The sequence below is a fragment of the Terrapene carolina genome, unplaced genomic scaffold (assembly GCF_002925995.2).
Source record: "Terrapene carolina triunguis isolate 2854851 unplaced genomic scaffold, T_m_triunguis-2.0 Scaffold68, whole genome shotgun sequence".
NCBI lineage: Eukaryota > Metazoa > Chordata > Testudines > Emydidae > Terrapene > Terrapene triunguis.
Window position 1 is genome coordinate 1,769,675 of NW_020664419.1, and position 27,878 is coordinate 1,797,552.

General features: G+C 43.8%; 1 protein-coding gene across 2 annotated transcripts in view; it reads right to left on the bottom strand.

The window, feature by feature from the left end:
• Positions 1-1,014: 1,014 nt before the first annotated feature.
• Positions 1,015-27,878, bottom strand: part of NET1 (neuroepithelial cell transforming 1) — a 76,494-nt gene continuing 49,630 nt past the window's right edge. Inside the window, exons 1-10 of one of the 2 annotated variants that reach the window (XM_024200537.2) lie at positions 14,589-14,850; positions 8,658-8,765; positions 7,629-7,796; positions 6,739-6,801; positions 6,123-6,219; positions 5,902-5,978; positions 5,146-5,403; positions 4,260-4,430; positions 3,403-3,589; positions 1,015-3,042 (exon numbers count right to left, since the gene is read on the bottom strand). In XM_024200537.2, the coding sequence (XP_024056305.2) occupies positions 2,642-3,042; positions 3,403-3,589; positions 4,260-4,430; positions 5,146-5,403; positions 5,902-5,978; positions 6,123-6,219; positions 6,739-6,801; positions 7,629-7,796; positions 8,658-8,765; positions 14,589-14,681 (1,623 nt within the window). In that variant the 5' untranslated portion in view covers positions 14,682-14,850 and the 3' untranslated portion in view covers positions 1,015-2,641. Of the gene's footprint in view, positions 3,043-3,402; positions 3,590-4,259; positions 4,431-5,145; positions 5,404-5,901; positions 5,979-6,122; positions 6,220-6,738; positions 6,802-7,628; positions 7,797-8,657; positions 8,766-14,588; positions 14,851-27,878 lie in introns of those variants that run through there. The other variant, XM_026648594.2, reaches the window with a different exon arrangement.

Below are 27,878 nucleotides of genomic sequence, written 5' to 3' on the forward strand. Positions count from 1 at the left end.
GTGGACCACGAACAGTATATCTTTACAGACTGTTTTAAGCAAGTATCAGGGGGTAGCCGTGTTAGTCTGTATCTACAAAAACAACAAGGAATCTGGTGGCACCTTAAAGACTAACAGATTTATTTGGGCATAAGCTTTCGTGGGTAAAAACCTCACTTCAAGGCATTCACCTGGTCTAAAACAGAGCCAAGTTTAAAAATGACTATGCCTGGTCCACCCCATCCAGGCAAAACATAATTATACCCATTAGCCTAGACTGTTCCAAAATATTTTAGGCTGTCAGTTCAACCCCAGAATGCACAGAACCTTTCGATCTCAGGGAAAAGCCAGGGTGAAAAAAGAATAGAGGGTCTATTGGAGGGCACTGACACCATCATCACTGGTTTAAATAGATATTTTTGCATCTGTAATTCCAGTAGTTGAGAAAATTAAAAACACACTGCTTGAATGAGAGCAATTTGGGTTGTATGCCCCTTTATAAAATGAGTTCTGCATGTGTCATGCATGGAAGCTTGCTGTTGTCAGAGTTCCATTTTGGAATCTCAAAGCAGTAAAAACTAGGCTTGTGTCTAGCCAAGTGTTAGGGTTATTGGTGCAAAGCTACTGGGTCATTCTTAGCCTTCCCAGCATTAGACTTCATGAAGTTCTTTGCAAGCTGGAGAGAGGACTTTGATCACAACCAGCAATGGCTCCCAGGAATTGCAAAGCCCACATCTCAGGCTAGGTGTATTTGACAATGACATTGGTGTTTGCAGATTTACAGTAATGTGCCCTGTCCCTTCTTATGGCACCTCATTCTGTAAAACCCCTTTGTCATGTGAATCGCTCTTCTGAACACAAGTAGTCCCATTGCTTTGGGTGGGTCCACTTTGAGAGAGGGTTTGTTGAATCAGTAACATACCCTGGAACAAAGAATACTGCTTCCTGAGAGGCATGGTATTTGTGACGAGGAGGATTTACTCAGGGAGATTTCCACTTCCCCCCCTTGCATCAACATACACAATACAAGCGAGATGCTGTCAGGAATTTAATTGTACTTGGCACTTTAAACTGTACAGTACATTTACAGAGAACCATTCATTTTGTTGTCTATTTACAGTCTCTTCCGATTGTTACCACTGCCAGCCCAACAGCTTGCACATAATAACTCTTTATATCTGAGTTACAGACTCTTGAAGACTGATTAATGTAATGCTTTAGGATCCTTATTATGTGCTTTCATTACTGTCTTAATGAAAGGAAAAAACCTTATCATTTGAATTGCAGCTGTTGCCACTTTGTATAATTGTTCCTATGCCATTTTGCAGCATAAGGCTTACTGAGTTACTTTCGTTCATCCCTATGATTTATTAGGCCACCAAAAATGTGTCAACTTTATTAGTATTACAAGTATAAATACTTGATCACTTTCCATTTCTTCTCTCCATAACATCACATCCTTTCTCTTTTCCATTCTTCTGTGACATACCATATACCCTCATGTTTGCCTCCAAAACTGTCTTTCCTATTCCAATGAACTTAAGACATTTCATTTTGCCACATAAAGCAAACAACTTTCTCTTCTCCGCTATTTGCCACTGTCAATGCTTCTCTCCACTCAAACCTTCTGCGACATTCTTAAAGCCTTCTTCAGCTCTTATTAACAGTTCTCTTTCAGTAGTCTAGAGCACACACAAGCCATTTAAACTTGCTTATAACCAACTCAAAATGCTACACTGAGTGAGTTGTCTTCCCTTATTCCTATCAGCTCAAAACGCTATGGCTTGGTTTCATTTTGCAAAGTTTTGAATCGACTTTAAAAAATAGAAAAAAAAAATATATATATATATACACACACAAACACACAAAAAAAACAGAATGACATTTTTGAACAAAAAAGGTCAAGTACTTAGAGAAAATGCCAAGTTCAAAGTCTCAAAATACAATACACTGAAATAATTAAAAATGCAAAACAAAAAGTTCTAAAAAAACCTATTTTAAAATATAAAAAATTAAATACCTGGCAGGTTATGTAAATGAAAATGAGGAATGTACAGTGAGCAAACAAAGATGAAGAGTTCCAGTAGGTAAAATGGAAAACTCATTGAACCTGGGGTCTGTTTTTTAAAACCTTGTATTGCATGAAATAAAATAACCAAACACTGCAAAACATGCATCTCATAAGGGTAAGAATACAAAATTGCTCAGATTTAAGTTCTAATTTAAAAGTTCTTTTGCAACATTGATCCAAAAGTTATGAATGGTGCATAGCCTGAAACGTGCTGGATTTCCCTCAAGGGAGCAGATTTACATTATCGCCAATACAGATTACTTGATGTTTTCCAGTTTCAAATATGGTACCATAACACTGCTTTGGAAAACTGAAGTCTACTCTTGAAGTCTGCTATTAAATAACAGTCAAAAGCACGAGAACTTTTGAATCATTGTTTATTTCACACTAGAAATCTGAATCAAGGTTGCCATATCTTCTTCAAAAAACAGACTCCAGCTCAACAGTGTTAACTGCATACCAGTAGCTGCCATTAAACAAAATACGCTTATTTCAGCAGATTAATCCCATTATGCTCACGTTACAAGAAGAAAAATGTACACATTATTTATAAATAAACAGTCCTTCTGCTAGGAAATCCCTGGGCTCCTTTTACACCAATGTTTCTTTCCGTTTGCTGCTTAACGGCTTCTCTCTTGTTCTTTTGTGCCCAGATTGTGTTCTGTGCGTTTTCACGCTCTTGGTTTCCTCCGTGTCCATAATGGATCCACACTCTGATGTGTTTTCGTCTAGTTCCATCTGAACTATACCAGACATATTGGACTGCCTCCTCTGGACTTTGACGTTGGAGGCAGACGGGTTGTTCTCTTCAGACTCTTCACTGAGCTCGGGCAATTCTGTCAGGTCTGCTGGAGCAGCGGTCCGCTGGAAGGGTGCGATGGCCGTTCTGATACAATTAAACCACTGCTGCTTGTGGAAGATATCATTGGCCTGCAGTGTGTGGGATTGGCCGGAGGAGGGGTCTTGGAATCGAACCCTGAAGATATTTTTAGCTAAAGATAATCATAAGAAAAGAAAAATCAGTTCTGCAAATTAACACTTAAGGATTCTATTGAGACTACTGTCCTAAACAACTGTACAGCTACGTTTATGGAGCAATTTCTCAAAACATGTGCATTGAACAGAGAATGCAAAGCATCTAGTCTGCACACCTGATTTCACCATTTCAGACACAATTCACTTATGACAGTGTAAAGGCAGGTCACACACACATTTCCTGCCTGCTCTTTGAGTGGGACTTAAAGTGCAGACAATAATTACTAAGACCTCCCCACGTGCGAACACAATTCCTTTACACTGAGTGGCTTGACAAGTGTGCATTACTAATGAGGACTAATTGGCTGGTTTTATACCTTTATCTGAATTGCCAAAAGCCCCTCTGAAGGACCCTCCCATTTTCACATCGCCGTCCTGCAGGTCCTCCAGCACCAGCTCCTGAACTGGGATCGGTTGTCTGTACACCTGGTAAGAGTGACGCTCATTACGAGTGACTGGCCGAGTTAAAACCAGGATGTCTTGGAAGAGGAAAACGTGCAGCTTCTAAAAGAGGGAAAAAACCTTGTTGGAATGTTTGCGTTTATAGCCTTAGATTAAAACACACCATTCTCAAAATAGTCACATCACTCGGGTTTGAGGCTACACTATTGTCAATCCTAACTACAGGAACCTCGTTAAATGTCCTGTTATAGTACCCCGGTAGTAATACATGACCCCTGCCAATGATATTATTTTCATCAGACTGTGGGCCTCAATCTGCTCAGTATGTCCACTGTTCTTTGTAAAGCTACATAGTGTTGTTGTAAAGCTAGTGCAGCTCTGTCAGATGCTGCTGTAATTAAGATTACTTGGGGAGAAGATAAACCGTTGTCACTTCATTTCCACTCAAGCAGCTCTGTGCAGACAGCATTTGTTTGGAAGAGCTGAGGGCCAGATTACATCATTGGGAATGTCAGGACACCTTCAAAGTAAATGTTAAGACAGGAAATCCTTTTTGATTGACTGCTAAATGCATAGCATGCTTTCTTTGGTAGTTTTAGGCTAATGATTTTGCAATATCTGAAGGCCCTTAGAAACACTGGCAGCAGCCCTGCTCTGGCTAACAACCAGCTTCAATCTAGCCTTCTCCAGAGGCGGGGATGGAGGGGGAGGAAAGCTCCCAATTTCACGCTTTCAAATGAACGTAAAACACCAATAATCAGCCAAAACTTACATGCCCATTCTTATTCTTCAGCTCCCCATGGCACAGTAACACTTTACTGGCTTCGATTCTAGGGTCCTTTTGCTTCTCGTCCAGATATTCCAGCTTGTCGATGTAATACTGACATTCTGATTCTCCCTTCTTCAAGTTGATGTCAGAGAGGACTCCTTGGATGATAGTGATCTATAAAACAAAATGTTTTAAAAGTTTGATTGCATGGGGATTTATTCTTTAGTTTACCCAGTCTTTAAGCTCTGCTATAATAACTAGCTTTGATCCTGTAAGACGGCATGGCCAACCCGCGGCTCCGGAGCCACAGGCGGCTCCTCAGAAGTTAATATGCGGCTCCTTGTACAGGCACCAACTCCGGGGATGGAGCTACAGGCGCCAACATTCCACTGTGCCGAGGGGTGCTCACTGCTCAACCCCTGGCTCTGCCACAGGGGCATGCCCCCACTCCACCCCTTCCCACCCCCTCCCCTGAGCCTGCTGTGCCCTTGCGCCTTCCCCTCCCCCCCCAGAGCCTCCTGCACGCCACGAAACAGCTGATTGGGAGGTGTGGGGAAAGAGGGAGGGGGAAGTGCTGATTGGCAGAGCTGCCTGTGGGCGGGAGGTGCTGGGAGCCAGGGGAGGCGGGGGAGAAGCTGATGGGGGGGCTGCTGACGTATTACTGTGGTTATTTGGCAATGTACATTGGTAAATTCTGGCTCCTTCTCAGGCTCAGGTTGGCCACCCCTGCTGTAAGAGCTCAGGACAAATCACCCACTGAATTTCACTGGAGTTCCATTTGCAGGATTGGGCCGGTTGTGAAAACCATACCCCTCCATGATTTAGGATTTAAGAGCTTTCTTATAACCCCAGAGTTATATGGTTATGTGATATCTTCATTATTACTTACTGCTTCTTCCAAAATCTTGACATCAGCATGATCTTTAGGAGTATGTTTAAGAATTTCTTTTAAGAGCAGTGGATATTTCACCAGCCGACTTCGAGGAATATCTAGGAAGCTCCAGAGGTCTAGCTTGCGACTGAAAGGGGATTCCAGACAGCGCTGAAGGAAGTCCTGGACTCTACGGTCTTGCTTCTTCTGATCCAGAAGAGCTTTGGCTGCCAATTGGTTACTGCAGTAACCTTTGTAGGCATTAAGTCCTGGTAACTAAAAGGAAACAGAGCAACATTTATGAATTAGATTATTTTGAGGGAAGTATTGACCCATAGGAACATGTCACACTTATGCAGTTGGATTATCTCGTAACAGAATATTTGATTTTAACTTAAAACGAATTAAAGATTTAAATTGCATATGTGCAGTTAATTCGTGGGGGGAATGGAAGCTTCACGTTCTGCATCTAATCCTTTGAAGTTTAAGGTTAAACTGTGATAAGAGTCCTGCGATCACCTCACTTATAAAGGGGACCAGAAAATACAGACACTGCAAATTTAAGTCAACGCAGGGGTGAGATTCTGGTCCCACTGGTGTCAATGGACTCCCATTGATTTCAGTGTAGCCAGGGATTTCACTCGAGATCTTTAACTCAAGGCAACAAGAGCTTGTTGCTTTGTAGCTTCTAACTTCAAACCTCATTTAAACTCACCATAGTTTTAGGTCTGGTTTCCACAGCTCATTAGAGTAAATAACCAAAGTGATACTCACCCATTTCACAAGTATGGGCCCAATCTGCTCCACTGTTCCATCAGGTCTCGTTGCTTCTCTTAGCCTTGCCAAGAAGTCTGAAATTTACAAGCAAAAATGGGAAATGCCACAAGCGTCTCAGGTATGGGTCATTAAGTCTTTAGGACTTGAATGAGAAAATACAGATTTTTTTTTAACCATTGTCCAAGACACTCTGCTGAAAATTGAGTAGCTGCTCTTACCTTCATGCAGAGGGATATAAGAATCCAAGTCCCCAAATATGTGTGTAAGTTCCTCCTCCGCCATGATGGACAGTTTCAACATGGGGTCATGATAAGCCTGTCAAGGAATAGTGCCAAATTGCGTCAAGATCCCCCCAAAGAAAGTTATTAAATGCAGTGTATATTTGGGAAAATATCTGTAGCTCTACAGTTATCAAGAGCGGGAAGGTCTCATGTGCAGCCCAGGTCTGACCCTGCACGCATGGACGCTAACAGCAACAATTCCACTGACTTCGATGAGTGCAGAATTGAGCCTTCTATACAGGTACTAGGACCACAAAAGTGAAGAAAAGATTCTAGTACGTAAACTGCTCCCAGGTTGACTTTTCTATGGGGAAGAGTACCCACAAATATCTGTTGTGGAACTAGATTATTGCAGAGTATCCTTTTTCACCAGATTTATTATGAAACAATCCAGTACGACGACTGTAGGACTGTTCACGTCACCATTTTTAATGCAATACACAGTGGGTTCAAAGCCTAGTGCTAATCCACACTCTGTTTGCGCACGTGAAGATGACCTCATTAAGCTTTTAGATGTGATCACTGACCATAAGGAAAGAAGAAAAATACTAACCTTTCTGGCAAGCTTAAGATCCTCAATTAAATCCTGTTCTCCTCTGGACAGTTCATATATTGCCTGGGAGAGAGGGCAAGACACTGAGTTATTGCCTCATTTTAGAGCACAACGCGAGCAATTAAGTCTAGCTGCTCTTTGAACGTGAACACACTGCTACGTTATGTACTTTATACCCTGTTTCTGTTCAGTTTTTGATAAAAACCATGAAGTGTGAGTAACAAATCAAAGTCTCTGCACAGTCTGAAACAAGCAAGGTTCTGCTGGCTGCTTCGGTGTTACAATCCAAAGTAATTCCTCCCTCTTCCTGTGTGCTGAGAAAGGTACACTACTTGTAACTGTGAAAGCTTTGAAACTAACGGCCAAATTAAATACTAGAACCTGCCTACTCACGACTTTCGCATCTGAAGTGCAGAGATTTACCTGAAAAGAACGTGAAGGTCAAAATCCCAAAATTCATTACTCCGTTTCTACTTAGTCAATAGGAGTGCTGCCTAAAAACTAAGTATACAAAGGCCCCACCATTTGGCCCTTAACACACTGTCAAGAGCTTTTAGAGGAAGAAATCTGGTCTTAAAAAAAGAACTCTCTAGTCTAAAATTTCAAAAGTGACTAATGACTTTAGATGTGCTGAGCACCACCTTCTGAAAAATGAGGCTTCCTTGGGGCATCTGAAGTTGGGCACCCAACATAACTAATCAATTTAGCAATAGAATCCTTAATTTTCAGAAAGTTAATACAAGTGGATCATTTCCCCTAAGTCAGGGCACGCCGCAGAATACAATCACTTTAATGAACAACAATTTCTCCCTCCCCCTTCATCTGCTTCCTCCTCCTCCAAACTGGATAACTAAAGGCACCAAATGCCTACTGGTTGATTGACAGCCTACCTCCTGGCGTTTAATTTCTTTGGTGCTCAGAGTCTCTTTCATGTTGACATCTAACATCTCTGACCAAAGGACACTGTTTCTTCTTTTAGAAGGTGTTGGAGCAGCAGATCTGCTACATGACTTCTGGGAACAGCTGGGGGATTTGCTGTCACCACGGAGGGAAAATGACTATTGGAGGGGGAAAAAAATATATGAAAAGTTTAGTTCTTGCAGATGTACATTAGTGTCATCCATACACCACTCCCATCCCCCCTTTGCCCTTCCTCTTCTGCCTAGAACAGGAAGACACACTCAGGAGACGCTTTTCCTCAAGTAAAAGGAGTATTTCATAACTGGTGATAAAACCCCTATGATCTGCAACTGCCAGACTCTTTCCTCATATCCCCCTCACCACACTGTGAACCAGAATCGCTTCTGGAGGAAGAAAAAAACGGAGACTGAAATCTAGTTACAAGGCACAAGGAAGCACATAAATTAAGACTAGTTCCACCTCTGGGTTCTGGTGACGCTAACAAGCTAATTGAGCATTGCTCTAGTGATCTGCAATGTCTCTATGAGTGGGTTCTGGAGCTAGTCTAGTGTAACTCTGTGTTTACGCACACAATATAATACAGACCACGTACATTACTAGAATATGCACTGATTCGTGTATCAGTTGACTCCCTCCTTGTAAACTGGTTTATTCCTTCCCCCTTGCTAAACTGCAAGCAACCTGGATATTTTATACTACCTCAATAAAACTAACGGAAGAAGCAATCTATTGACCGTCTTAACTCTTCACCCCTCTCAATGTGCTGGAAAGGCTCAGGAGCATAGAAGAAGTCATTCCTGGAGCACATCAGATTTGATCTGCATTTAGGGACCTCGTCGCACTTAAGAGTTACTTATCAGGTGTGCATTCAAGGGAGCTTTTTTCACCGTGAGCCGGGGTGGTTTAGAAACCTGCAGTTTCAGCTTCCCAAGAGATGCCTTGAAATTATGGCATCAATTCCACAGGGCATATTGCTTCCATATTCATATATTCTTTACCTGTATTGTCTGACCAAAACGCCGGACTGCACCATTTCTTACAGGGGAGATCAAGTTCGCCAAGGATGTGACCCGAGCTAGAGGCCGAATCCGCTTATTACTCGGCTCCTGTAAGTTATAAACAAAAAAGAACACACTGTACTGACTGCGGTTTACTTAGCCTTGCTGTATCAATGCTGCCCAGACTTGTTTAAGGCATAAACAGATTTAGAGTTTCAAAATAGAGAAAAGCACAATGCTTTGAAGCAGTCGTCCCTCTTAAAGTCAAACCTGAAACTGTCAATATTTAAACATGAAGGTCACACTCAAGTTGCAGACAAGTTGTCCAGCGTTGCAAGACGCAGGGGTAATGGAATCCATTATAATAAGGGTGTTCAAAATTAGTGTTGAACAGTAAATAGGTAAGACTCAATAGGGCTTCACTTTTCTTGTGAACAGTTGCAGATACGTACACCTCAGCTGGTGTGACTTGTCACCACCCCATTGATTGAGCTATGGCAAATTTACACCAGATGAGGACCTGCCCTTTTAGTGTTAGAACTGTGTGTTTTCTCCCAAGGAGAACATGTTTTCCATTGTTTTATTTTATTTTGGAGGCAGGAGGCATAAAGAACAGCCAGAGCGCAAGGCAGTTTTATGTAGCTAATATAACAAATGGCAGATGTATTACATGCTGAACATTCCAGTGAAGTACAGGTAAATATGGAGGGAGAAGTCAGCTGATTAAATTTAAAGCCTTCAGCCTAGGACATATTTTTCTAAAATGATAACAGATTCTCTTTCATATCATTTAACTCTGAAAAGCAAAGTTGTTGATTTTGCATAACACTGATGTGTGCAACGAGTGTCGTCAATAAGTATTAAAAAATTCTGACTCTTAACATCAGATATGATTTTAATAAAATAATCAAGCGAGGGTAATTACAACGTACGATTCCTGATACAGAGTAACTATCCTAAAGGAAAGATATGCACAATGGGAGGTAAGGCAAGGATGGAATGAAAGTTTGATGCTAGAAGAAAAACTGCAAGACCAGGCAAAGTATTCTGGTATACGTAAAAATAATTGCAAGTTACATATCTATAGTGAATGGCACTGCTGAAATTGACTGCCTGATCACAGTGATACTTCAGTTAAGGTTTACTATTGTTATGTTTACTTTAAAAGAAGGTTTAGAAAACAAATGTAATGAGTTAACCTAATTAGCTATTTTATCAAGGTCTTATCAGCCACTTTTGGTTAATTACAGTGGATTCATCCCTAGTAAGTAGAAAAAGGTAGAGAATGAAAAGATTACATAAGTGATTGAGATGGGGGCCCCTACAGTCTCCATTTCCTGTCTCAGATTGCAAAGAAAGTACCTAAAGCCATAGACATTCTTTGCTTCTGTGTAAGGGTAGGGACAAAACCAAAGAAGGAGAAAAGGAACACATGGCACTGGATTTGGATCACGTTTGCCATGGTGGGATTCAGGAAGAGTGCCACTGAAGGCAGAGGAGTTACACTGGGGTAAAACCTGGGTAAAGGAGATCAGACTGAGGCCACACTATGAATGGCAACCATATCTTCCCATATGCAATATTAAGCAAGAGATGAGTTAGGGGAAGTCTTTAGAGCTGTAGGGGGAAAAAGCAGCACTTAATTTCAGTAGGAACAGGGGCATCAACTATAGGATGAAAAGAATTTCAGCATAGTATAAGATAGCTGAGGCCCCATTCTAACAATCTTAAAACAACTAAGATATTATAGGTATCAGAAAAGAGCTGCAAATAGGGTGACCAGATGTCCTGATTTTATAGGGACAGTCCCGATATTCAGGGCGTTGTCTTATACAGGCACCTATCACCCCCCATCCCTGTCCCGATTTTTCACACTTGCTGTCTGTTCACCCTAGCTGTAAACAAAATGACATTAAGACTAGGAAGTTGGTTATCCATTTCATTTATGCTGATCATACTGGTCCCAGTGACCATTATTTGCAATGGAAGACTGATTTAACAGTACTAAATACAGAGTCCATCAGCAAAGAGATTATTCAAATGTTTAGAAAGGTCTGGCCCGTATTCTTTGGAAGAGAGGGCACCTTAATGAATTATAAAAGTTTCTGAAGGGAGCATTGGGATGGATTCTACAGTTCTATTTAACTTTATATCAAAGTACCAGAATGAAGGAACAGAAGCTAAGAAAGGCTTGAGAGTTAGTGAGGAACATAAGCAGAATTTATACAGGCAATAACCAAATATGCAGATCTACCAAGAACAGAAATACAAATGAGATGAGAAGGAAGAATGTGGCACTGAAAAGGAATAGTGTAAGAAATCTCAGTGCTTCAGATGGGATGTGTGTATAATATTTCTCAACTCACTCTGATAAAGGGTCAAAGGAGCAGCCTTTCTAGATCTGAGATACAATGACACACTATATGCACTAATGCACACATGTGAATGCCTTTGCAGCACATCTGTGCAAGACTGAAGTGACACATGCATATGCACAAGGTCTGGCAGAAGGCATTCCTTTCCATTTGCTAAGACAGTACAAAGGGGCTCCCTGTTTGAATGGATTTATAAATTACCACTCTTCAGAACAGATACATTGATACAAACTGAGACATGCCAACACTAGCCTGAAGTGAAAACAGCAAAAGTACTTCTCTTTCTTAAACCAAGAATAAAGCCATACACCCCAAAGTACTCCTGTGCATTAAGGAAGAAAGAATTTTGCACAAACCACCACCAGTAACTAATTAGCACAATCAGAAAGCTTTCTAGATAAACATGCCCTCCACCAAGGAATTCAAAGCCAGAGAGGCTTGACTACATGGAGAGAGAAAGATCGCCCAAAACAGAAACCACCATGACACCACAAACTTAGTTTGGCAAAAACCTGTTTTCCTTCCTCAACGGATAAATACTGCATTTTGCCATGATCTCACATCTGTATTTCAGTTTTGGATTTAACTCCACATTAGGCCAAGTTCATCCCTGGGGTAAACTCCATTAGTTTCAATTGAGTTTATATTAGGGATGATATTGGCCCAGTATTTAAAAGTACTGCATTTGGAAACAGTAAATAGTCCAATGTTGGGTAGCTCTACTTACGGAAATCTACAGTTTCAAGAAAAGATTAACATTTATTAAACTTTCTTGGGTTTTAGTTAAAAGTGTCAGTGCTGCAATAGTTAACAGCATGTCTCTTTCCATTTGAAAAACCAGTTTTTCAAGGCCTTTTTTTTTTTTTTGTTTGTTTTAAACAAACTATCTGGGCTAGACATTGCAGGCAAAGATCTCAGGTGAAAGCAAAGCTTTTACATTCCATTCAGAAGGTAGAAGAGGTAGAGAACAATTAGGAGTTTCCAAGTCCTTTTCCTTCACAGGTACAAATTTGTCACATTTTAAAAAGCCACATTTTGTAGCTGATTCAGTCCAAAGTGGTTTCTGTTTTTCTTTAAGTGCAAAAGGAATTAAAATGTTAAGAGCCTGCACTGTGCACAGTATTTCCTCCACAGTAATTCTTACTATTTTTACAAGGATCATTTACTACGTCAACAAGTGTAGTTATACATTCTACATACAAGGGCATACAAACATGGGAAAAGTTGGTGACAAATTGAAAAAATATTCACAGCACAAATTACTGCCAAATGTTACCAGTGAGATTGAACTCACTAGTTCAAATATGGTCTGTCAGAAGTGCCAAGATGTAATTGCTATCTAAGAATTATTTAAAGATTTATATGAAATGAGTCTGCTTGAGCTCAGTCCAGTTCTTAGCAGATAGTTGTCCACATCTCAAACTCAGTTTCAGCAGAGGCCAAGTATTGAACTGACATAAATTAAACCACCTTCTCGCTTCCTTGTAGTGAAGAAGGTGATAACGGTGGAGGGGGAAGCATTATGCTGTACATCTTTGGTGGATAAAGGACTTCCCTGGCTGGTGACAGCAACGGAGTACTGACACCCCAACCAAAAATAACAATTACATGTCCAATACACAGCCTAACTTTAATAGTACCCTACAACATATAAATACATACAAGGAGACAGATTTATTCCTTAAACTGTTTTTACCTTGTTTATTTCACAACTCTCTCAGCATCTAGTTTTTCTTATATATTATGAAATGACAGTAGTGACTCCTTAGTTGAGGTTGCATTTAAGTTTCTCTACTTAAAGCAGGATTATAAATGTTTTAGAAACTGACGCTAATAGGATGTCTTGTGTCAAATAGACTTTTACTGCAGAATTGACTTTTTTATAATGTACATCTTTTAACAAGATGATACCGTAGGCAGTACATTTCTACTGGATTACTGGACTTGTGCCTTGTGTCAACACACAAGGTATGCAATAATCCTCCAGGAATGCAATGGGACTGACTTACACAACATTAAGGTTGCAAAGCTTTTTTTTAAAAAAATAACCTTACTTGTTTACACACATAGCAAACACCTTAATAGAAAAAACATCTGTAAAGCAGCCAATAAGAAATAATGCATGAGTTATTAAATAGCAGGGTTTTAGAAAAAAGTCTTATGGAGGGAACAAACCCAGTTTAGGGCCTGATCCTGCGAGCATGCACTTAACTTTACGCATACAAGTAGTCCCAGTGACTCCACGGGGACTACTCACATGAGCAACGTTACTCAGAGGCAAACATTGTTACAGGATCAGGCCTTTACACATTTAGGATAAAATCTTCAAAAAGTGTCTAAGTGACTTAGACCCCTAAATCCCATTTTAAAAAGTGACTTAGGCACTCCTAAATCACTTAAGTTCATAAGTCACTGAAGTGCTTTTGAAAGTTTTACCCATCAGATTTAAGTTTATGGGTTTCTACAAGATGGTCCTAAATCTTTCTTAAGATTTTTTAAAATTAATACTATACTAAAAACAAACACTTAATGAAAAACAAAATAAAACTAATTCTCAAGGTATGGAAGAGAAACAGTGTAACCAATCACTGGCAGAAAAACAAAAACATGAAACACCACTGATCAGAAGTTCTTAATTGTATGCTCTCATGATAGCATTAAACAACACTTCAAAAATACTTCAACTTACTATAAAGATTGGGAAGAACTACCACACAATGCCAGCTTTTAGCTAAAACATAATTATTAGAATTTTTTAAAAGAATGCTTTAACCTTTCTACTCTCTAACAAAAATAAAAATACGTAAAAACTCTGAATCCTGTGTCTTTAGTTGTATTCCAGCAAAAAGAAAAAGATATTTCATTGCCACAAAGTAATTCTATCCATATAATTCCTTGGGGTCAAAATTAAAATAAAGTCCAGACTAAGCAGAGGGTCCAAGACACAAGCCATGGGTTTAAACTGCTTCCTGTTAGAGGAAGGGTATAAAATACAAACTTGGCAGAATATAAAAAAAAGTTCAGACCTCTCCACTGCAATTTTCTGATCTACCTCAGCTACGAAGGAAGTGTTTCTGAATGTAGTCCTGTGAAAATTGTCGTTAAAGCAGAAGTCTAATACAAATTAAAAATTAATCCACCTACAGCAGAAAATAAACAAGTGTTCTATCTGTATCAGGTACGCATGTTCCAAAGTCCGCTGTTTTAACTGAAGGAAGTCTACTTCTATTTGGAAGTCAGAGACTAACTAACCAGAGTGGACAGAACTACTGGATTCAGTGCTCATTAGTAGTTTGTAGCGCGTTAGGTCTTCAAGGCTATGTTGGTACAGTGCCTTGCACAATGGGGTCCTGTTCGCAGTTGCCCCCTCGCCGTTAGCATAATAAACAGGACAAATGCTAGAGCAGTTTTGCCATAATCTTCTAACACAAAATACATTTCTAACAGTTGACAGGAGACAAAAAAGTCAAGGGAAAGCTGTTAGAATTTGGACCAGTTCACCAGAAATGACACAAAGATAAAAGTATCCAAGCAGCAGTACCAGCTTTAAACTTACCTCTTGTTCTCTGAAAGATTGATTCTGAGCATCTAAGACTCGAATCGTCCTTTTAATAGGAAGGAGACCTCCAACTTCATCATGAGCCACCATGCTGTCTCCTGGCTTCAGAAGCTTTAGTTTTAATCCACGTCAGAAGTGCCTCCACCGCTACTTTACTCTAAACTCCTCTCCGTAGCTATCAGAAACCTTCGGGAGGCTCTCGCTCATGTTTCCATGTGATAGCCCTGCCTGCCTTGTGAGCTGGGAGTTCAAAGCCCACAGACCTCAAGGCAGCGGGAGGGGCAGGAACATATGTTTCATGGGCGTGCTCCCATGGAGTCGTGTATCATTCGTTAACTGACAGTTAATGACACACCTACGCCTCTCAGTTTACACACTGTGGGAGGACATCTTTTTGTACACGGAGCTGAAAAGCTGGTTTCTCCCCCCTCCGACATTAAGTAGTGTAACAAGTTTTACTAAATAGGTATGCTTTGCTTAAGAGACAAATTCTCAGCTGGAATAGTGTCATTCCTAGATCCAAGCTAAGAGAGATCTAAGCCAGCTGCACCAGCATTTTCAATACTTTTCTAAAATTAAGCTAGGCATTGCTATGCCAAGTCAATCTAATCTGAGATCCTGCCTCTGATACCAGCCAGGACATAATACTTCAGAGGTTAGTCGAAAATTAAAATAAAAGCGGATGCATGCCAAATGCCTCCATTTGGAGGGACTCTGCTTGCTACTTTGTCCCTTCCACCCAAAAAGCCCTGAGTCCTAATCCAATGCATTTCAGTGGAGTTGAAAGGTGTGGCCCTATTTAAATGTTAGCAGGTATTAGAAAAGCCTTCCAACAGAGCTAATTATTCTTGCACTAAATCAGGGGTAGGCGACCTATGGCACGCGTGCCAAAGGCGGCACGCGAGCTGATTTTCAGTGGCACTCACACTACCCGGGTCCTGGCCACCGGTCCAGGGGGCTCTGCATTTTAATTTAATTTTAAATGAAGCTTCTTAAACATTTTAAAAACCTTATTTACTTTACATACAACAATAGTTTAATTATATGTTATAGACTTATAGAAAGAGACCTTCTAAAAATGTTAAAATGTATTACTGGCACGCGAAACCTTAAATCAGAGTGAATAAACGAAGATTCAGCACACCACTTCTGAAAGGTTGCCGACCCCTGCACTAAATAAAGGAGAAGAGGCCAGGGGTAAATCCCCCACAGGCAAACAGACTGCACCCATCTAACACTGCAGCTGTGCCAGTTAAGATAAATGTTAGTCTAGATGATTTTATGATCACTTGCTTAAAAGCCTGCTTACACTGTCCCCCTGATGTCAAGCAGCAGTGAGTTCCACAAGTTGAATATAGGGCACATAAAGCAATCATTTCCTTTTCTCTCTGGTGTCACTGTCTCTCCCCACACTAGAATTCTTTTCTCTAAAACTGGGCTAGGGTAAGCAGGGGAAGTTTAGGGGTGATTATTACTGGCTGTTTTCAACTACCAATCCAGTTAACAATTGGACTGCAACAAAACAAATTGGCCCTCCCCAGAGATTGTTGTGAATTCCTCTTCTGCCAAACCCCCATTATTTGTCACACACTCTCCTTCCACTTCTTTTTGTCCAGGTCTCTCTCAGGATTTACCCCCTTGCACCTCCAACCCTGAGCCTGTACATCAGGAATCTCTCTCTCTCCAGCTGAGAGAGACTAGGTTTCTTTCCGCTGTGGCAGGCTGTGTGGAAATTTCTGTGGAGCTATGGAAGAGGGTTTGCATTTTTTATGTTTATAATGAATGTCGGAAAGATTTTTTTTCCCTTCAACCCCGGCCTTTTTTTCTGCCTTCATAGCCTGCCCTTTCTTTTTTTTTAAAACAAAAATAGTTAAAAAATGCATATCTGATACTGATTTTCACAGCAGATTCTATGGACAACTGGAGAACCACTGGGATTCTGATAATACAGAAGGAAGTGAAACCTGAGCAATTGAGAGCAGGGATTTTTATTACAACTGTTAAAAACGTCTGTTTTCCATTTGCTTTTTCATAACAGCTATTGAACCAACCTGCCTATCAGGTGGAAGAGGAACACTGAAAAATTTCACACTACTTGGAAAGCTCCCAGTTCACTTGGCTACTCCAAGGCAAGTGTCAAATGAGAACAGGGAAGATTTGGTATTTCTAAAGTAGGGGGGAAAAAACTTTAAAAGGTCAGAACTTTTATATACAACAAAAGGAAGCAAAGAAAGTGCTTTTTTTCTCCACTTTGAAGTCACCTTGACCTGTTCCCCACCATCTTAGGCCACATCTACACTAGAAGCTTTTGCTGGTATAGTAATGTTAGTTAGGGGTGATTTTTGGCAACATTTCTGTACTGGTGACAGCCCTAGTGTGTTATACCAACAGAAGAATGCCTTTTTGCCAGTACAGCTTATTTCACTTGGAGAAATGGTATAAATTATACCAGCAAAATCACCCATTTGCCAGTATATCCTGCATCTACATTAGGAGGGTTTGCCAGCATTAGCTATACCAGCAAACCTTTCCAGCACAAACCTGACCATTATCATTCTGATTTTTCAGTCAGATTAGATGATGGTTGCTATATGGTAGAGCTTTCTGCCAGCCCCTACTGGCCTAGGAAGCAATGCTTCAACCTTGGTTCCCAACTTGGAAGCACAACCAGTAGGCCAAACCCCTTCCATGTTCTACTCCCTCCATCACTCTCCGCTTTGTTACTCCCCTACAGAGATCTCCTCCCCTCAACAGAAGGTCCTTGCCTATTTCACTCTGCTTCATTTTTATGCAGGAGCAGAATAGATGCTATTCTCCACTGAAGGATTCTTGTGCTCACTAAAGAGTCAGAGATTACAGATTCTAAAGCCAAAAGGGACCAAGATGAGTAGGTCTGGCGGATCTAGAGGACTTTACAATCCCAGATGCAATCTAAGGCCTGGTCCACACTAACCCCCCACTTCGAACTAAGATACGCAACTTCAGCTATGTGAATAACGTAGCTGAAGTCAAAGTATCTTAGTTCGAACTTACCGCGGGTCCACACGCAGCAGGCAGGCTCCCCCGTTGACTGCGCGTACTCCTCTCGTGGAGCAGGAGTACCGGCGTCGACGGCGAGCACTTCCGGGATCGATTTATAGCGTCTAGACAAGACGCGATAAATCGTTCCCAGAAGATCGATTGCTTACCGCCGGACCCGGAGGTAAGTATAGACGTACCCTTTGTCTTTTATATGGGAATGTCCCTTTTCAGTAGTTTATTTCCATTTAGTGCATTCAGATACGTACTTTGTTTGCCATTGTTATAAAACCAAACTGCCAATGAAGCATGCTGCTGGGCAGCAAGTAGACATCATTGTTCAGTTATCCAGTTTGATTAGCTCTTTTGAAGCTTCTCATAATCCCCAATTTCTCCCTTATCCAAGTAGTTTTTGTGTAGCCAGAAAGTTTTAATGATTAAATATAGTCAGGAATTGGAGGTGGTGGACATTGAACACTATTGGTCCTGATACCACTTCCTGAGGAATTCCAATGGTAGCTTCTCCCCGCTGGAAGCTACCATTTATTGATTTAAATGTTTAAGAACTGCATACAGTTAACAAAGGAAAGGTTCTGATATGGACAGTCATACAAGAGGAAGCATGTGGAATCTCACACATGAGCACTGGTATTTAAATTATTAATTAGCAGCTTAGAACACAATGTTCTGCATCTTGAAAGCACTTTAGAAAGTATTGCATAAATTGTTATTCAAGTGCTAAATATAATTTCTTATTACAGAGCCCTCAGGGAAAGGACCTGGTGCCATATCTTACTGAAGCATGTGACTCATCTGCAGGAAGATCCCTGTTCAATTGCATGCCTTTCTACATGACACCTCGTGTCTAGGTCTGATTTGGGGTGATGCAACTCAAGGCTGATGTATTATGTGTAAGTTACATTACGGAAATGTAAAGATCTTACTGTGACACATATGGAAAATCTATCATGGCACATTGCCTGCCTTCTTATATGACGCACATTAATGGGAAACATTCTAGGCATACATGGTTCATTTATAACAATGCATTGTTAAGGATCTTCTGTGGGGAATGCTGATATTTTAATACCACAAGTTAAACCGCAAGCAGCTCTCAGTTGCCATTGTAATGGATGGGCTGATTGCTGAATGCCTCCTATATACCTATATCTTTCGATATTTCTCAGCAGCGGCAACACTTGGGCAAACTCCAGGCACTCATCATTGAGCAGAGCAGAGAGACGTACAGTAACATGGCAAAAACAGCATTACCATGGGCCTATGTTCTTACCCAACATTCACCAAGTTAGTGTAAGTACATTTAAGGTTGACAAATGATCTAGACATACCACTGAGAAGAGAAAATATGCTGTATAATTCCAGTTTATGTTGCTAATAGATTGATTTCATTTTTTATAGTTTAAGTGTTCAAATGCCCCAAAGAACATTTTAAGTAGTTTATACAATTAAAATAAATCCTAGTGGGCTTGATTATCAGTTCCAGCCAAGCTACCCTAAGTGTAAGACTAGGAGGAAGGATAGTCCAATTGTTAAGACACTAGACTAGGACCTGAGAGCTAAGGGTTCAAGTCCCTACTCTGCCACAAATTTCCTGGGTGACCTTGGACAAGTCACTTAGCATTTCTGTAGAAGGGGGATAACAGAACTGTCTTGCCTCATAGGGGTGCTGTGAGGCTAAATGCCTTAAAATGATTGTAAGTGCTTTGAGAGCTATAGATTAAAAGCTAGGCATATTATCAATGCCACCTTTAGACATCTCTACGTTCTGGGTCTGGTCAGAGGACTGTGTAGCATAAATCAGGGCTGTTTTAACTTACATTCAGCAACCCCAAAAGGCCTTTCTAGCAGTTGAGAAGAGTCAAAGAGCATAAGTCTCAGTTCCACCTATTACACCAGTGGCTGTGAGGAGATGGGTGGAGCTGGTGCAATAAAGGGGTCCCCTAAGACTGGGGGTTCATTGGCCAGATTTTTCAGCTTTTATAGGTCCCTTTATGCTGTTGGAGCAGTGAATCGGTCTGTTACTTAATTGACAACTGGATCCAATTTCTTCAAAGAAAGAACCTGTGGCATTTCATCATGTTTGGCTTAAAAGTCTCCTGGAACACTGAAGTATCCATAACCTTTTGCAGAATAAACATTTTATTCATTTTCAAAATGTAAAATACAACAACAAAAATAACTTTCAGCTTAATTTCAGATTCTTAGATGCTGAAACCTAACTAAATTGACAGTTACCTTTTCCGTAACTGGTGTTCTTCGAGATGTGTTGCTCATGTCCATTCAACTTAGGTGTGTGTGTGCTCGCCACATGCACTGGTGCCTTAAGTTTTTCCCTCAGCAGTATCCATAGGGGACCGGCTCCGGCCCCCTCTGGAGTGGCGCACACATGCCACGCCATGTAGGACGCCACCGGTTCCCCCCACCCTCAGTTTCTTCTTGCCAGAAACTCCGACAGTGGGGAAGGAGGGCAGGTTGTGGAATGGACATGAGCAACACATCTAAAAGAACACCAGTTATAGAAAAGGTAACTGTCTTTTCTTCTTTGAGTGCTTGCTCATGTCCATTCAACTTAGGTGACTCCCAAAGCAGTACCCCTCGGAGGTGGGTAGGCGTTCATGGACGTGTAGACTGCAACACCGCTCTGTTGAACCCAGTGTCGTCCCTGGCCTGCTGAGTGCTGGCATAGTGGGCCATGAATGTGTGCACCAAGGACCACGTCACGACTCGACAGATGTCCTGGATTGGGAAGTGTACCAGGAAGGCCTGTGAAGATGCCTGCGCTCTGGTCGAATGGGCTCTGATGATCGGTGGTGGAAGGACTCCCACCAACTCGTAGCAGGTCCGAATGCAAGAGGTGATCCAGTTAAAAATCCTCCACGTGGACACCGGGAGGCCCTTCATCCTATCAGCTGTAGAGATGAAAAGCTGAGTCGATTTACGGAAAGGCTTTGTCCGATCTAGGTAGAAAGCCAGGGCCCTTCTTACGAAGGCGCCTCTCTTCACTTGTCTCATGGGGCTTAGGGCAGAAGACCGGAAGGAAGATGTCCTGGCTTACGTGGAAAGTAGACACCACCTTGGGAAGGAAGGCTGGGTGGGGCCAGAGCTGGACTGTGTCCTTATAGAAGACTGTGTACGGCGGTTCTGAGGTCAGGGCTCGCAGCTCGGAGACTCGCCTCGCCGACGTCACCGCTACCAGGAAATCTACCTTCCATAATAGGTGAGACAGGGAGCACGAGGCCAAAGGCTCAAAGAGCGGGCCCGTGAGCATGGAGAGAGCCAAGATGAGATCCCACTGAGGGACTGGGGACCGAACTTGAGGAAAAAGTCTCTCGAGACCTCTGAGGAACCTGACCATCATGTCATGGGAGAACACGGTCTGCCCCTGGATGGGTGGATGAAAGGTGGAAATGGCTGCCAGATGCACTGTGATAGAGGAGTGTGCCAGGCCCCGATTCCTCAAATGAAGCAGGTAGTCTAAGATCGACTGCACCGAAGAATGCGAAGGGGAGATGCCCCGTTCGGCCGCCCAGCGGGAGAACCTCCTCCACTTTGCCAGGTAAGTCTGTCTAGTCAAGGGCTTTCTGGACCCCTTCCGAACAGGCCTGTTCCTCAGGGTTCAGCCACGCAACATCCACACCGTAAGGTGGAGGGATGCGAGGTTGGGGTGCAAGAGTTGACTGTGATCCTGTGACAGCAGGTCCGGTCGGTTCAGCAGGAGCCATGGAGGGATCACCGACAGGCTTGATAGTATCCCGAACCAGTGCTCGCGAGGCAATGCTGGGGCGATGATGATAACCTGAGCCTTGTCTCTTTTGATTTCCGCTAGGACTTTGCTGATGAGTGGAATTGGAGGGAACATGTACATCAGGTTTCCTGCCCATGTCAGGAGGAAGGCGTCGGAGAGGGAGCCCTTGCCCAGACCCCGTCTTGAGCAAAACTTGTGGCACCTCCTGTTCTGCCTGGTGGCGAACAAATCCACTTGGGCAGTTCCGCATCACTGGAAGATCATGCCGGTTACCTGCGGGTGGACCACCCACTCATGGTGAGAGGAGAAGTCCCTGCTTAGGTGATCTGCTAGTGTGTTCTTGGCACCCGGAAGGTGACACGCTTCTAGGTGGATTCCATGGTCGATGCAGAAGTCCCAAAGACGGAGTGCCTCTTGGCAGAGGGCCGAGGATCGCGCTCCCCCTTGTCTGTTGATGTAGAACATCGAGGGTGTGTTGTCTGTCAGGACTCCGAACGCTTTGCCCGACAGGTGAGGTAGGAAGACCGCGCATGCCCTGAGGACCGCCCCGACCTCTTTGACGTTTATATGTAGCGTCGTTTCCTCTGGGGACCACATACCTTGGGACTGGAGGGTGCTGAGGTGTCCCCACCCCCAGCCGAGGTCCAAGGCATCCTAAACCAACTTGACTGAGTTAGGAGTGCTGACAAAGGGAACTCCTTCCAGGACTTTCTTGGGGTCGGTCCACCATCGCAGCGAGGTAAGTATCGTTGCGGGGATGGTAACGACCTTTTCCAGGTGGTCCCTAGACTGGGAATAGACCGTTGCCAGCCATTGCTGCAGGGGTTGCATCCAGAGCCTGGCGTGGCGCAGCACATATGTACACGCTGCCATATGACCTAGTAGGCACAGGCAAACCCTGGCCACGGTCAGGGGAAATGCGGAGACTTCTGTGATGAGGTCCGTCAGTGCCCCAAATCTCTCCAGCAGCAGGAACATCCTGGCGCAAGTTGAGTCGAGCACCGCTCCGATGAACTCTATCCTCTGTACTGGAACTAACGTGGTTTTGTTGTTGTTTACCAACAGGACAAGGCGATGGCAGGTGGCTAACAGCATTGCGACATGCCTTTGGACCTGGGACCTGGAGCTGCCCTGGACTAGTCGGTCTTCGAGGTACGGGTAGATCTGGATACCCCAACATCTGAGGTAAGCAGCCACCACCGACATGCACTTGGTAAATACCCGCGGTGCTGTCGCTAGGCCAAACGGGAGGACCGCAAACTGATAATGGTTGGGACCTACCATAAACCAGAGGAAGTGTCTGTGTCCCTTGAAGATGGAGATGTGAAAGTACGCATCTTTCAGATTGAGGACGGTGTACCAGTCTCCTGGATCCAGGGAGGGGATGATGGAGGCCATGCGGAACTTCAGCTTTGCTAGGAAGTGGTTCAAGTCTCGTAAGTCCAGGATAGGTTGCAGACTGCCCTTGGCCTTTGGGATTAAAAAGTAGCAGGAATAGAACCCCTTGTTCCTGTACTCTGGAGGAATGACCTCCACCGCATCTAGCTGCAGTAACCCCTCTACCTCCTGCGCGAGGAGACTCTCGTGAGAAGGGTCCCTGAAGAGGGACGGGGGGTTGGAAGGAGGGGTAGAAAGTAACTAAAGGGTGTAACCCCATGCCACCGTACTGAGGACCCATCGGTCCGATGTTATAGATGCCCACACAGGGAGGAAAGGAGAAAGGTGGTTGGCAAAAATGGGGGAGGGAGGATCCTGGGAACAGTCCGGTAGGTTGCCCTCGGGCATACCCTCAAAATGAGCGCTTGCCTGCCTGCTTATTGCGGGTTGAGCTCGAAAGAGGCCTGCGAAGGCTGTTGGCTGGGACACCTCTTGTAGCCTCTGGATTTCTTATGGGAAGGTTCCTGGTGAGGGTGGCTCCCCTGGCCCTGAGGCTACTGTGGTTTAAATCGCTTGCAGGCAGGGCCGGGAACATACAGGCCCAGCATTTTAAGGGTCGTGCGGGAGTCCTTTAGGCCATGGAGCTTATTGTCCATCTATTCCACAGACAGGGCTTGCCCATCGAAGGGGAGGTCTTACATCGACTGCTGAGCCTCCGTGGACAAGCCAGAGAGGAGCAGCCAGGATGCCCGGCGCATGGTGACAGCCAAGGCCATGGTTCTGGCGGCAGTGTCCACCACATCCGATGCTGCTTGGAGCGTCGCCCTGGCCGCAGTCGTGCCCTCCTCTATAATAGCCAGAACTCTTTCCTAGAAGCCTCAGGAAGAGAGCCCTCGAACTTGGCCATGGCTTGCCACATGTTAAAATCATAGTGTCCCAGGAGGGCTTGATGGTTGGCCACCCTCAACTGGAGACTAGAGGACCAATAAACCATACGCCCAAAGAAGTCTAGTCTCTTGGAGTCTTTGTTCTTAGATGTAGCCCTGGGCTGACCTTGTCGCTCCCTGTGGTTAACCACTTCTATCACTAGGGAGTTGGGAGCAGGGTAGGTGTACAGGTACTTGTGGCCTTTGGATGGCACAAAGTACTTGCACTCAGCCCTCTTGGAGATGGGTGGCAGGGAGGAGGGAATTTGCCACAGGGCATTAGTGATCTTAGAGACCCCATCATGAAGGGACAGAGCCACCCTGGCCAATGCTGTGGAGCAGAGGATATTGCAGAGAGTCTGAAGGCTATTCTAGCTCCTTCACCTGAAGACCTAGGTTGGCAGAGACCCTCTTCAGTAGTTCCTCGTGCGCTTTAGCATCATCTGGAGGAACCGGGGGGAGGGGGCCCCATTATAGCCTTGTCTGGCAATGACAAAGATGATGTCGGTGCCGTAGGGTCCTGCACAACCATTGGTGGCCCAGTGGCTTGTTCCCCTGCTCCCTCTTGAACTTGTGGGGTCCTCACACCCAAGGCTTTAAGGAGGAGGGCAGGAGAGAGAGGCAGCTGGTCTCTCCAAGGCTCCGGACACCGAGCGGGCAGCCTGGGAGGGCTGGGTGAACCCCCATGGGTTCCATGGGTACCACGGCGCCGGCCACTGTGCTCGAGGCCACTGTGCTGGTTTCGGTGCCGACAATGTAGCTGTTATCACCAGTACCAGAGCTTGTCCCGCCGTCAGGGAACCTCACTCTGAACCAGGGCTGGATCCTGAGCGGTCGCTCCGAGGAGACCAGGACAGAGCGGATCAATGGCTCTGACCTGACCGGTGCCAGTCACTCCACCCGGAGTCTGATCTGAAGTGAGGTCTTAGGGACCGGTAGCGCTCGACAGCCAGCTCCAAGCCGTCATGGATCTATCTACATCTCACAGTTGACAAGCGGTACTGGGATGAGAAACGGGAATGGGAGTCAGAATGGGCCCAGTGCCAGAAGCACTTGCACGCGGTGATGCCTTCCTCGGGGATCGGTGACGGTACAAGGAATGGTAACATAGATCCCTCGACGGGTCCCTGGACCAGAATCATGGTTTCGGAGATACTGGGTGCTGGGACCAGTACTCCTGCTGGGGAGGGAGAGGAGGCACATGCCTCCAAAGATCTGTGGCCGGCGAGCTGCACCTTGAGCATCTCTGCCTGTGCCCAAGATTCAGGGACAGAATGGGGGTGTGCTGTGTCTGCCTTTCACGGTCAGATGTGTGGCAGCTATGGGAGGGCGAGCGCTGGTGGGACGTTCCCTGGGACAGGGAATGGTGCCGTTGAAGTGGGGACCAAATTGTGACTGGGGAACCACAGGAGCCGGTGTGGATGGGACCGGGAGGGACATGATCTCCTGCACCGCCTGAAGGACCTGTGGGATGGACGGTACCCGGAGCTGACCGAGGCCTCTGTCGCTATCCGAGGTGGCCGGCAGAGAGCAGGCTGGACTACACCGCTCCACCAGAGCTTGGGCTTGAGATCCTGACGTGGGTGAAGAATTGCCAGGCATGGGACCTTGCTCACACCCAGTCTTATCCTTTCCTTTGTGGGAGGTTGGAGCCCGGCCTCGCCCCACCTTCTTGGGCTTCTTGGTCGGAGCCACGGATGGGGACCGGTGCCGGCCAGTGGATGGTCCCGGTGGGGCACTGCGGGTCCCGGTAGGTCATGGTACTTGGTAGATCATGGTACTCGGTGCCGAGTCGGAGCGTTGCTCCGGTGCTGGGGTGAGGGCCGACTCCATAAGGAGCGCTCTTAAACGAATACCGCGCTCCTTCTTAGTCCTTGGCTTGAAGGACTTGCAAATTTTGCACTTCTCACTAATGTGTCCTTCGCCCAAGCAAAGCAGACAACTGCTGTGTGGATCACTAATGGGTATGGGCCTCTTGCAGCGATCATAGGGCTTAAAACCTGGGGACTGGAGCATGCCCCATCTCGAGGCAAAGTCCTGTTTGGGACCTACAAAGTCTCTAACTATAGCTAAGGGATTTATAAACACTAAGAAACTATATACACTATAATACAAGAGATAACTAGTTCGTACAAACAAGCAGCAACAGCACTAGCTGAAGCAGCCACAGTTCCAGCACCATCACTGGCGGCAAGAAGGAACCAAGGGTGAGGGGAACTGGCAGCACCATATATACTGCGGCATGTGCGCGCCATTCCAGGGGGCGCCAGAGCCGCTCCCATACGGATACTGCTGAGGGAAAAACTTTCAGCACTGGTGCATGTGGCGAACACACACACCTAAGTTGAATGGACATGAACAACACATCTCGAAGAAGAAATACTGGTTTTAATTAGCTATTTTTAACGTCTCATATATACTGTCATGCGTAACACGCAAGTACTTGAATAAATACAAACTCATGTTAACATTCAAGCAATCTCATGCTTCTTTGTATTTTTGTAACTTGAACAAAGTCAGCCACCATCATCTGTATAGTCGAATTGTTTACTGGCCATGATCTGTGTTTAACGTTCCATTGCAGATATTTATATTCTATGTCAAAAATTTGGAGCAGTATACTTGAAAACAGACAAAAGTAGGACATGACACATCAGGAGATTATGGGTCACATGAAGTGTTTACATGCAGTCTGAAATACTGAATTTTATTGGTATGATGAGAAGGCTCTATAATTATAATGGAGTTGAATAAAAATAAACAATTACAAATATTCCACACAACAGAAGTGAACTAGACCAGATGTTTTTTTTCCTGTCCTTCAATTTTTAATTAAAATTAGCATTTGAGACCTCTGTTGGCAGACAGTTACCGCAATATTTATATTTGTGACTCTAGATGTATGTGATCCCAGGATATGAAATCATAAATCAGTTTCCATCCTGCTAATATGGATGCAACGTTAGAAGAACTTTACTGTAGAAGCCTGTAACATTTATGAAATATAAAATTTGTCTCAACAGCAAAGTATTACCACAAGTGAGAAATTTGTTTACACAATTGCTTTAAGCTCCTGTACTGCTCATGTCTCAAATGTTATGGGAGGTGTGGTACTGACTAGCAGCCAATCTCAGAAATGCTAGTTTTAACGTTTATTTCCAAACACATTTTTTCAACTCACGAATGGGCAAGTTGTTGCATGAATTTACATTACGACACCTGACAAAAGTTGATATGGTTCTCTTTTAAAACGCATCTGCAGTTGGCGGGGGTGGAGAGTGAGAGGGAGGGGGGAAGAATCAGATTTATGCTCCTTTTGTGCATCATTATGACACATGGATTTATAAATTTTAAGGCCAGAAGGGACCACTGTGATCATTTAGTCTGATCTGCTCCATAATATAGGCCATAGAATTTCACCCAGTAATTCCTGCATTAAACCCAGTAATTAATTTATGGTTGAACTACAGCATATTGTTTACAAAAACATCCAGTAATGACTTAAAGATTCCAAGTGCTGGAGAAGAAGAAGAATGTGGCCCGAGAAGGGATTTTGTTTTTCAGCTTGTTTTCTACATTAGAAATTCAGGTCTTGTCCATCCCGTTTTCTTCAAAGACCGTGACTGTCTACACTAGAGTTTCTTGGCAATAATTTCCCTCTGTTGACGATACTGATGTAGCTCTTGAGCTACTGTGGACAAAGCTCTGCCCTTCCTCATATTGAGTAACATTTACTCACATGAGATGGTCCCATAAAAGTAAGGGTTGGAGAGGAATAAGGCTCATTTGTATCTCCTTTGCACAATTCCCTTTTCCAAAGCTGTACCTTCACATACCCAAGCACCTAAGGAGAGCTCTATTTTCCCAAACATTAGCAACCCATGTTCACTAAAGAACTGTAGGCCCGGCAAGACTTGATTCATGAATGTTACTCAGCATGGCTTCATCTTGCTTCTGGCAAGATATACCGTCAATCTTGGTCTACTCCCTATCAGATACAGAAAGGTCATAATCTGGTTGCTAACAACATCGGAATACATGCTTTCAGAACCCACAGCCTAGGTGCTCTCTAAATGAATCGTTCCACCCTTTACAGAACAGTACAGAGACAATGCAGCGTGCTGTACAAGCGGAGGATTTACTTCAGAAAAAGTAATGGGAACAGTTAAAAGGCAGGACAAAACACAGTGTCTATGGTTG